We start from the raw sequence: 12,005 nt of genomic DNA on the forward strand, positions 1-12,005 counted from the left end.
GCAGCTCCAGCATCAGCAGCACTTTCCCTGATCTATGTCAGAATGCATGTGTGGCGAGCCGCGGGAGGGGCCGATTTATATACTCGGGTGACACCTGATCTCACCAGCCACTCACTGCAGGGGGGTGGTATAGGGCTTGAACATCACAGGGGGAAGTTGTAATGCCTTCCATGTCTTTCAATTGGCCAGAAAAGCGCGCTAACGTCTCAGAGATGAAAGTGAAAGTAACTCGAACATCACGTGGTGCTCGCCTCTAGTAACGAGCATCTCGAACACCCTAATACTCGAACGAGCATCAAGCTCGGACGAGTACGCTCGCTCATCTCTAATCAGCACCTTACTGCTGCGTAACCTGGTTCTTGGAATATGTAGTCATCTCCTTTTTAAGCCTCTGCTGCCGCTTCTTCATATGTAGCCTCTTTGCTGGTTGTCACTTTTATCCAACAGGATTTTGAGTTTGCAGTTCTTAGTATCTTTCTCTGTTCAGTTTCCCTTTTTTCAGTCAAAGAAGATCCTTCCCATCATAGGGAATGTTCACAACACATCTGGATGTGGTTACAGGTCTTTGGCCTTTTTTCCTCCAAATCTCTTTTATTCTTTCTGGACGGTATCCATGTCTGTTATCATTTCATGGATCAGAATGGTCATTTGCATGATGTATTGTGTTAAAGGCAAAGCTCTGTCTTTCCAGCTCATGGTTTGTTCCACCAGCACTGTAGGGGCCTCTTGGCTGGCCAGCTATGGGACCTCTTCTGTAGAGGTGTGTAAGACCACCACCTAGTCTTAGCTCAGTTCTGTACAACACAGTTACATCCTCTGATTTTATTTTTCCCACGGTTGCAAAATTCTGTCCTTCCTGTTTGCTGCTGACCAGGACATGTGACTGCTGCAGCCAATCACTGGCTACAGAAGGTCCCTGCTGGAAGTACAGAGCGGCTGGAAGCAATTTTAAGTCGCGGGAAACCCCTTTTAATGGGCATATATTGTGCGCATACATGTTATTATGCTGTAAACATTTTGCAGTATAAATTGAGGCACACATTATGTACTAAAAACTACAAATGAAATGTACAGCGCAGGTGGGAACAAGCTAAACGATGTAAATTACAAGATGTCTGATATTTTAACTTCTTTTTGTTTAAAGATGGAACTCTAGTTACACTGAATTTTAACAAATGGGAAAGTTGTGCTCATTCGACATGTACTTGAATAAATGGTTGCTATCTGTGGGGTAGAGCTTTGTGAATCATGAAATGTACTTTTTCTTTAGGGAAGAAACTGGATGAGTAAAGCGACCACTCAGTCGTGCCCAAGTCTTATGTTGACCCCAAACGAAGAGCTATGCCCTCGAAAATTTGTTGTGCCAAGGTAATATTGTAACCAAAGCTTACACACCCATATAGTACTGTTCTTGGACAGGTGGTGGAGGTGAGGGAGATATACACATGGGCCTTTGTATGTGTGGTTAAAAAACACTGCACAGAAGATGGCTATTGGAATATGTCTAGCCTTTATTTTTTTTTTTCATAGGTGATGTCCCACCAAAAGATGTTCTCCCCCATCTACAACATGCAAGATGATTAGTTGATCGATGGGAGTCCAATTACTGTGACCTAAGGTCGCCAAATGAACGGAGCAATGGTCATACTTACACCACTGTTCATTTCAACGGGACTTAGGGAGATAGTTGAGAGCCTAATCTCTTATCTCTGGCAGTCCCTTTGAAGTAAATGGACTGGCAAGGCGCAAGCTGCACTGCTTCTCTATTCATGCACTGACATTCAGGACCCCCGTTCTTGTGATCATCGTGGGTCCCAGTGTTCAGACTACCACCAATCAACAATAACATCTCTTGGTGGGACAACCCCTTTAATGCTTCAAAACGGCTTTGAATCTAAGACCACTTTGATCCATATTTTGAATACACATTTGTAAGCAAAACTCGGAGTGGGTCCAACACAGGGAAGAGGTGCAAATCGTTCCATTATACTTGTAGAGTCCAACCCTTGTCTTGGCTTACAAATAACTGATCACTATACTGCCATGTATAAAAGGCCTGAGTATACCAGAGGATGGAATACAGAGTGTAAACTGAAATAACGAAGTATTCCATCCCCAAAAAGAAGAGGATAGGAATTGCATTGCATTTTAGTTCAATTCTCAATTTATTGAAATCTCCTAAAAATATACAAATGAGGGGGAGGGCTAAAGAACTGAGGAGAAATTAACAATTCATTATTCTTGCATATAGGACTTCTATAATTCTACAATATATATATTTTATATCAGATGCTTTCTAGCTGAGCAGCTGATGAAAAACCTAAGAGAATAGTAATAAGGACTAGATTTAGTATGATTGTGGGTTTTGTTCTTTATTGACCTACTAGGAGGAGTTAAGTGACTATAGACTGTGTTATAAAAGTCTGGTCTTTGGGGATCTCGCTGCAGGGACCTCTAAGACAGTGTTCCCCAGTCCTCATGGCACCCCAACAGGTCATGTTTTCAGGATTTCCTCAGTTATTACACAGGTGATGTAATTATTGTCGGTGCCTCAGACATTGCTGCAGGTGTTCTTACTATAGGACATCTTGAAAACATGACCTGTTGGCGGTCCCTGAGGACTGGAGTTGGAGACCCCTGCTCTAAGATACCAGGAGGGTCTCTCTTCATATGTGATGCGGCCAAGCATGTACTCTTTATAAAACTGGAATATACAGACACAGCTGAGTTCACAAGAGGGAAATAGAGAGGAAGAAAACTTAGACTAGACAAAGTGTCATTGTATTCTTTACATCTGTGTTCTTAAATAGTTTGCAGGCGCGTTCTCCATTGATTAAGAAGGCATTACCAGATGTGGGATCAAAGACGCCTGAAGCTGGCATTCAGGTTAGTTTCTTGCTTTTTATGCTTCTCTCCACTAGTCGTGGTCACACTGTTCATATCACTTTATTTGCATCTTCACAGCACAAACAGGGCCTGCAAAGATTAAAAGTTCTCTTGCATCTGATTACATGAAATAAGCACCCAGAAGACACAGCAGTTGGGTGTGCGAGTGAACAGTCATTTGCAAAGCGGGAACCCCACCTTGTTATGGGTGATCCTCAACAAGAATCTACTACCAGGCCCAAGTACATGCTACAAATAAATAAGGCCCAAAAGCTTATGGCCTAAGATAATGAGCAGGCCAATGGTAGTTCAAAATAGATCACACACCTTGGTTAACCCCTTTGTGAGACATATACAACTATTTACGTCCTAACTGTGCATACCTCGTGCAGTTAGGATGGAAATAGCCGTCCACAACACATGCTGTGTATGCAGCGGGCTCGTAAGCCGAACCTACTCATTACACGGCGGGTATCGGCTGTCTCTGGGGCCTGTAGCACATCTTTAATAGGCAGCTTGTTAGAAAAACGTAAGCAACCAAACAATCACAAGTTGAAGTCCCCTGTGGGTATTAAATAATAAGAATAAGTAAAATGAAGATAAAATTAATGACTGTTTTCAGTATTATAAAAAAATAAATACATTTTTCTAGTCGTCTAAAAATTGGCATTACTACATCAATAACAGTTCAATTTTTTCATTGGGCAAGAGTAACTGTCAGAAAAAAATACGTCTTCAAGAAAAAATGTAATGAAAAGCTACCAAAAATCCATATGTTACCCAAAATGGTACCAATACAAACTACTGGTCACCCTGCAAAAAACGAGCCCGCATACAGCCCCATCCACGGAAAAATAAAAAGTTTTGGAGGTCAAAAGATGGCAACAGAAAACAAATCTTCTATTAATTTTTTTTTTTTTAATTACTATTAAAAAAAAGAACTATGACATTTAGCATGATTGTACTCATACTTGAATCAAAGATGCGTTATTTTTATTGCACCATAAACATGATAAAAAAATGCCACCCCCACCCCCTCTTTTTGTTTTCTTTTTAACAAAGGCTTCCAATACATCATATAGAAGTTGTCACTAGGGATGAGCGAGCACCCAAATGCTCGGGTCCTCGTTATTCAGGCCGAGCTTTTCATAAAATTTGAGAGCTCTATTTGAGTAACAAACCCCATTGACTTCAATGGGAGACTTGAGCATTTGTGTATGGGACCCGCTGGTTGCCGAGCTTTTTTTTTTTTGTTCTCTCTCTCTCTCTCTCTCTCTCTCTCTCTCTCTCTCTCCCTCTCTCCCTCTCTCCCTCTCCCCCTCTCTCCCTCTCTCTCCCTCTCTCTCCCTCTCTCCCCCTCTCTCCCCCTCTCTCCCCCTCTCTCCCCCTCTCTCCCCCTCTCTCTCCCTCTCGGCGTGATGCTCGTTCGAGTAACGAGCACCATCGAGTATGCTAATACTCGAACGAGCATCAAGCTCGGAAGAGTACGTTCGCTCAACTCTAGTTGACACGCAAAAAACAAGCTTTCATGTAGATATGTCACTCAAAAAATTAGAAAAATAAGATTTTTTTTTTTTTTTTTTTTTAAAGTGGGAATAACAAGACTGCAGAATGTAACCTGCACGCAGGCGCATAAATGACCCTTGGCCATAAAAGGGTTAAGCTGTTATACCAAAACATAGAATAATAATGAGAAAATGTACACCTAAACAAGTGTTACCCTTAGACATGTACAGTTTAGTTTGAACTGCTATCCATTATCTTTAGGGCCTATGTTTTTGGGCCTAGTAGTAGGTTCCTATTCGGGTATGCCCTTAGGGCCGAGGGTCTGCTCTGAATAGGCAAGTCCTCAGTATACATTATGGAGAGCCGTTTGCATTTTTTGGTGATGTAGTCATAAGACGGCATGCTTTTTGCTCGATGAACTGTATTTTTCGGCTGCACAATTTTGCAGTACATAAAACCTGCTGGCTAATTCTTATTTACTCGTGGTGGTGGTGGGGTGGGGGTGGGGGGGCGGGGGGGAGATAAAAACCACAACCGATTTACTACAGTTTTATAACATATTACATTTAGTACTGTCTATCTTGTCTCATTGATAATATTGCCTCTATTCTGTGGGTCAGCATGGTTACTATGATATAATAATAGTATATAGTATGTCAATGTTTTTCTACTTTTACACAATAAAAGCGGTTTTCATAGACTTTTTTTTTTTTTTTGCATCCCCAGATTTACAGAACCATAACTTTATTTTTTTGTTGATAGTTGTGTATCGTGTGCGTGCAACATATGCGTGTATCATGTGGGTGTGCAACATATGCGAAATACATGGTTAAAGAACACCCGTGGACATGAGCACTAATAAATATGCTGTATTAGTGTAATGAGCTTGGTTCTGGTGCTGTATTTACTTACTGAGATTAGTTATGGTACTGTAGGTATGTACTACGCATGGTTTTAAGCTTATATTATAAGCTGGGTTCTGGTGCTGTATTTATGAGCTTAGTTCTGGTACTGTAGGTATGTACGCGCTTCATTCTGCTGCTATAATTATAAGCTTGGTTCTGGTGCTGTATTTATCTGCTTATTTCTGATACTGTAGGTATGTACGGCGCTTGGTTCTACTGCTATAGTTATGTTATAAGCTTGATTCTGGTGCTGTATTTATCTGCTTACTGTGGGTATGTATGGCGCTTGGTTCTAGTGCTCTTCATTCTACTGCTATAGTTATGTTATACGCTTGGGTCTGTTGCTGTATTTATGTGATTTGTTCTGGTACTGTAGGTATGTACGGCGGAGCTTGGTTCTAGTGCTATAGTTATGTTATAAGCTTGGTTCTGGTGCTGCATTTATGATATGAGATTGGTTGTATTTTTGTTATTGAAAGCGGAGATAAATAGGTTAGGGATGAGTCGCTACTGAGGGGCCAGCACTTTTTCCTCAGCTCCAAAATTTGCCAACAGGTAAGCACTGCATAGTTTATTTTATCGTATTCCCTGCCCTTAGGTTGTGTTTTAAAAGTTCCAGAAACCCCTTTAAGTCTTGGTATGTCCCCTGTCCTACACTGGGCCCATAAATGTGAAATTAACTCAGTTTTGTAAGGGGCGGTATATTATCAGCATTAAAGGAGTTGCCAAGTTAGTCGTCTTTCACATTGCATTTATCTCTCCAGCGCAGGTTTCATCTCAGGTTTTCGTTTACGATGCAGAAAATTGCAGAGGGATGGAAACCTGGGCAGAACCATAAGACTTAATGTATGAGTCTACAACCTCTTAGGTTTTCGTCTCACATGGCTTCCGTCCCCGGCAGTCTTTGCAGCTGGATACAAAAGCGTCAGTCTCAGCACTTTTGTATCCAGCTAAAAATACTGACCGGCACATAAAACCACATGGAGCAGACATCAAAGAGATCCCAGCTCACAGACTGAAATTACAGGTTCTATCCTAGGTGTGTTTGGGGTTCCATCCTTATGAAGTTTTCTGCTTAAAAGATGGGAATCAGTGACGGAACCTGCACTGCGCTGACCTGAGGCATAAATAACATATTACCTCTGTTCTTGTGATTTGTACCATTGTATAGTTTAGGTTTTTTTGTACTGCATTCCCTATGCTTGATAAATAAAGCCTTATTTTATTGTACTACTTATCCACATAGAGATACGAATTATGTGTACTTTTCTTGTTTCATTTATTTATATTTTTTACATAAGTAAATGATGCATAAGGAGAAATTAGTGCCGGGTGTTTCTTTTTTTTTCTTCTACTAGGTCGGCTAGGTCCCGATGGCATGCTCCCTGCGGTTCTGAGGGAATTCACCCCTTAGTGACTAAGCCTGTTTGCACCTTAATGACCAGGCCAAATTTTGGAAATTTGACATGTGTCACTTTAACATAGAATAACTCCGTAAAGGTTTTGCATATCCAAGTGATTCTGACATTGTTTTTTCACCACATGTTTTTTTTTAATCATTTAGGAGACGTACAAATTAAACGTTATTTAACATTTTGAGGAACACTTTGTTTTCCTACACCAAATTAAGATTGCAAAGGCTCATAGGTGTCAGAATGATACCCCCACAAATGACCACTTTTTAAAAAATGTACCCCTCAATGTATTTATAGGCGTGTTATGAGTATTTTGAACCCACAGGTTTTTTTTTCAGGAGTTAATGCAGTTTAGAGGAGAAAAAATAAAATTTCATATTTTTGCAAATATGTAATTTTAACACAGGATACCCCTGTTTGTCCCGTGTTCAGAAGCATACCCATTGTGGCCCTAATATTATGTCTCTATACATAACGGGGCCCAAACCGAAAGGAGCAGCCGGTGGCTTTCAGAACAGACCTTTTGCTTGAGGGCATTTTGCACACTTGTAGAGCATTTGAACTGCTAAAACAAAAGAGAACCCCCAGAAACGACCCCATTTTGAAAACTAGACCCCTTATCAAAATCATCTAGGGTCGTACTGCGTATTTTGAGCCCACAGTCTTTGAATGAAGCTAAGCAAAGCAGAAGGAAAAAATTACGATTTTCGTTTTTTTGGCAATTGTCTTATTTTAAAAACAGTTTTTTTTGTACAGTGTACATATGAATAAAGACTTGCGCTCCAAAATTGATACTCCTGTTTGTCCCGTGTTCAGAAACCTACCCATTGTGGCCCTAATATCATGTCTCTATGTACAATAGGGCCCCAACCGAAAGGAACAGTTGGTCACTTTTAGAACAGAAATTTTAGAGCCCTTGAGCTAATAATGGCAATCACGTGACCGGGGTCCGCTCACCGTGGCCCTCAGTCACTGCCTCAGGCTCTCTATTTCCATTAGTATCTAAGAGCAAGGAGACTTTAAATTTCCTGGACCCCTCCTAGCATCTGCACTTGCGTCTGCCATTTTGAGGATGGGCATATGCGCAGAAGCCGGGAAAAAGTCTGTTGATAATCCCTGTTGATAAGTCTGTTGATAATCAGGGGACAAATCTTGGGAGACATTTAACTTTTTTTTTTCCTTTCACTTGATTGCCGTATTCATTGGATAACGGTAATCACATGACCATGGACCGCATATCGTGGCCCTCCATGACATTTTCAGGCTCTCAGTTTCCTTTGGTGCCCAGGAGCAGGAAGATTTTAAATTTCCTGGGCAATCCTTGGCTTTTGTGCATGCGTCCTCCATTTTGCTGACGGGCGCATGCAGAGAGCGCCAGGAAACATCCGCGGATAAAGGTCCCATCGGGGGACAAATCCAGGGGCTTGAGGTTTCTATTAGTGAGGGGAGATGAAACTTTAACTTTTTAAACTTTTTGTAACTTTACATGGTCACGTTATCCATTGGATAATTGCGATCACATGACCAGGCAACATGCACTGTGGCCTGCAGGGACATCTACTTGCTCCCGGCTAGCTTTGACAGCCGAGAGAAGGGAGATTTTAAATTTCCTGGGCTCTCCGGCCTTCTGTGCATGTACAGAGCCTGCATCAGCTCCCTGCAGGACCAGGTCGCAGAGACCGGTAGGGGAGTAGTTTCATCTCTCCTCACGGATCTGAACTGCGAGGGAAGATGAAACTTTTTCTTTTTTTTAAACTTTTATCTGATCGCTGTTTTACGTTAAATAACGTTGATCGCATGAAATGGGGACTGCACGCGCGGCCCCTAGTGACAGCTCCAGATTATCAGCTACCTCTGGTAGCCGATAGCATGGAACTTTCATAAGCACGGACCCTTGGGGCTTTGCTCTATAGGGCCAGCGTGTTTTTATAGCCCTGTAGATTAAAGCCCAGGCTCCGACAACATGAAAACACGTATGGGTGGTCACTAACGGGTTAAGTAATCTGATAGACTATTATTTCTTATATTTACAGACTCTATAGTGATGGGGTCTGTTCGACTGGATTGGTGCATAGCAAATCTGATGCCAACATTGCAGTGTATTGTATAGTCAAACTGGCAGTTTAGCATATTGGACCCTGCATCTAGCAAGTTTTCCTAGTCTTATATAAATAGCTGGCCTTTGTAAAGGCCCATTAACACGAAGCAATGATCGCTAAAAGGTGATCTTTTTAGTGATAATCGTTGCATCTAATTGTGCACCCATCGTGCACTGCTAGCTAATCGGTAAATTCAGTCCAACCTAAAAATTGTTGTTCAGCCTTACCAGCAGTTCTCCACGGGGAGTGCTGATAGCATTGTTTCCCGCTGGAGAACAAACGATCTGAATAGAGATAAGAGCCATTTGGCTATTAACTGCTTTCAGCTAAGGATTCTTTTGCACACTTAATTGCTCTTAAGTAGCTAGTTAAAAGTTTATGCAAAAGGAGTGCTCAAAGCTGTCACTCAAACTGATCTTTGAGCCATCATCGGGCTGTGTAAACGGGCCTTTAGGCTTTTAGTTGCTAATCATTAGCACACCATGAGGGCTGATGTGCTGACAAAAGGCACCCCTCCATTTATCAATGACTTGGATGCGGTTTTCAGCATTGACCACTGCATCCAAGGAGTTAAACTGCTGTGATTGGAGCGAACTCGGATCCCGGCAGTTGCAACAGAAACCTGGCAATGATTGTCAGCCGGGCTCCTGCTACTGATATTCCAGTTACAGTAGCAGCACCCAGGAGATCTTTTGACGTATACTTCTCTCTTGAAGTAGGATGTAATGCCCACTATGTTTACGGAGGTCTTTTGTGTTGTATAGGTGTTCTTTTGACTTCTATCACTTATATATTGCCTAATTTTCTCAGTTCTGTGACTTCTGTTTGCATTTACAGAAAGTTTCTTTGAAAGACAAGTTTTCATATCAAGAACCTGGAAAGCTTTTGAAGACTTCAGAACTTCCCTCAACAAGGTATTACGGAGCGTTCATAAAATATTTGTTTAGCTAGGGGTTAAATTCTGATTTATAGTGTACTATTTGTTTAAATGAGCAAAAGCCATTACATTTCTTTTAAAAATGGTGGTTCCACAATTTACATTAATCACCTGTCTAATGAGGATATCTGATCACTGGGTGTCCCAGCGCTCGGCTGTTTCCATCACCACCCTAGACATTGCATTGAGTATTGGAGCACATTCAAACACCACCTCTTTGTGGTCTTACAGGGTGGAGGAGCAGGGGGACTTGGGCCCTGTTTCTAATAGGTGGGAGTTCCAGTGTTGGGGCTCCCAGCCATCAGACGCTTTTTTACCTATCCAGTGAAGGGGTGACAGATGTTAATTGTGGCACAGCTCTTTAAATGTAATAATGCAGCATAAAACATGTTGTTCTCCTGTTATGCTTAGTAAGACGTATCAGACCTGATTTCTTTAGTTCAGGACATTGTTCATACACGTACAATGGCAAGAAGAACTGTACTGTACTTGTCAGAATCTTGACTCTTTGCAGCTGCCACTATTGGGTGAACTCTATACAACTTTATAAAGTAAATAGCTTTAGGCGAAGGCTCGTTAGGCTGACCGCTATCTTATAAGACTTAAAGAGTAGCTACATTTTTAATCTTTTTCATACATCATTAGTAGGAAAAACAGGAAACCTTGTACTTTATGACTCTTTCTCCACATATCGGGCTCCTCCACCCTTGCCTCCTGCGCTGATCACTGGCACTGAATGTACTGATTAGTATGTACACAGACTTTCATACACCAAGAGATTAGTTTACATTCGCAGCCCATAGAAGCCTATGAGGTAGGGGTGAAGGGAGCTGCTGGAGGAACACAGGTGGAAATACACAGAGATGTGGCTTTAGTTCCTAGTGAGTATTTTAGCTCATCCAAATCTTTAATTCCCAGCTATATTGCCCAGTACTGATGTATAATGTCCTCTATTTAGTCAGTACTGCTTTATAATATCCCTTGTGTCACATTTAGTCAGTACTGCTTTATAATATCCCTTGTGTTACAGCTCCTTCTGAGGGTGTGCTACAGAGTGATAGGAGAGCAGGATCTCTCTTCTGTCTGTGCAGTGTACCAAGACATCACAGTTGTCAGCACAGACCTCCTGGAGAGGCGTTTAGGGAAAACTGACAATACCAAATTGATTCTACAGAATGCTACAATGGTCAGAGATGTTGTCGTCCCTCATGTATTGTACACATACATAACCGCTTGTGTGATTCCAAAATCACCCAAAAGGGTAGTTACGCTTTAATTTAGTAACAATGTTTGAAATATATCACTAGTTTGAATAAAAAAGAAACCGTTTTCATCTTGTGCACTAATGTTTTTTTTTTAGTATTTTGAAACATCTTTCTCCACGCAAACTATCCAAACCGGCAGAACCAGCCGTGTCACCAAGAGAAATGGAGCTGCAGGTGAGTAACGATATAAGCCAACAGCTGGGAAGCCTTCTTTGTAACAAAGGCATCCACATGAGGTTTTTGGCCTAACTGGATGCATGTTGCAGCCTCCACACCAAAAGCAATTATTAGTCTCAAAATTCTAAGCTCGTGTTGAAAGCAGAAGCACCCGGCCCCATCAATGGACAAATAAAGGTATAGGTCTTAGAATAAGGCATCAGAAAGCCATGCTTAAAAAAAAAGTTTTCTGTAACTTTTTAAGAGTAGTAAAATGGGAATAATGTGTGTATATGGGTACTGTATTTTTCGCTTTATAGGACTCACCGGATGATAAGACACGGCCCCGTTTTAGTTGGGAAAGATAGAGGAAAAAATTATTTTAAACTTGTCCAGGGACAGTGCAAGGAATAGTGCTGGGCGACGGAGCAGAAGGAGCAGCAGAGGTCTGAAACAGCACAGCGGCATTTGTTTGGCAGGAGGAAGGAAAAAAGCCGATTGGTGGAGGCGGGGAAGCAGCAGCAGTTCCCGACGATGCTTACCACCATTCAACGGCACGTATGGGCGGCAGTGAGGAGGAGAGAAAACTGGTGATTGCACATTTGTTTGTGCAATCGCGAGTTTGGCTACCTGCAGAGGGCCAGGTCGGATCCCGCTGCGAGAGTTCTTGCAGCGGGACCCGACCCGAGCCCCTGCAGAGAGCAGTGCGGCACTCACCTGTTCCCGCGGACCCGGATCTTTCACGCACAGAAATAGAACATGCCGCGATTTGTTTTCTGCGCGTGATTTCTTGCAGACAAATCGCGGCCGTCTGCCTAGGATTGCGTATTGTAATG

General features: G+C 42.0%; 1 protein-coding gene across 3 annotated transcripts in view; it reads left to right on the forward strand.

The window, feature by feature from the left end:
• The window catches only part of WRN (WRN RecQ like helicase), a 148,021-nt gene that overhangs the window by 122,467 nt on the left and 13,549 nt on the right, over window positions 1-12,005 (forward strand). For all 3 annotated transcript variants that reach the window (XM_066574530.1, XM_066574531.1, XM_066574532.1), the window contains 4 exons: window positions 1,271-1,368; window positions 2,811-2,886; window positions 9,649-9,725; window positions 11,109-11,187. In XM_066574530.1, the coding sequence (XP_066430627.1) occupies window positions 1,271-1,368; window positions 2,811-2,886; window positions 9,649-9,725; window positions 11,109-11,187 (330 nt within the window). The remainder of the gene's footprint in view (window positions 1-1,270; window positions 1,369-2,810; window positions 2,887-9,648; window positions 9,726-11,108; window positions 11,188-12,005) is intronic.

This window comes from Eleutherodactylus coqui, chromosome 7 (genome assembly GCF_035609145.1).
Source record: "Eleutherodactylus coqui strain aEleCoq1 chromosome 7, aEleCoq1.hap1, whole genome shotgun sequence".
In the NCBI taxonomy this organism is placed as follows: Eukaryota; Metazoa; Chordata; class Amphibia; order Anura; family Eleutherodactylidae; genus Eleutherodactylus; species Eleutherodactylus coqui.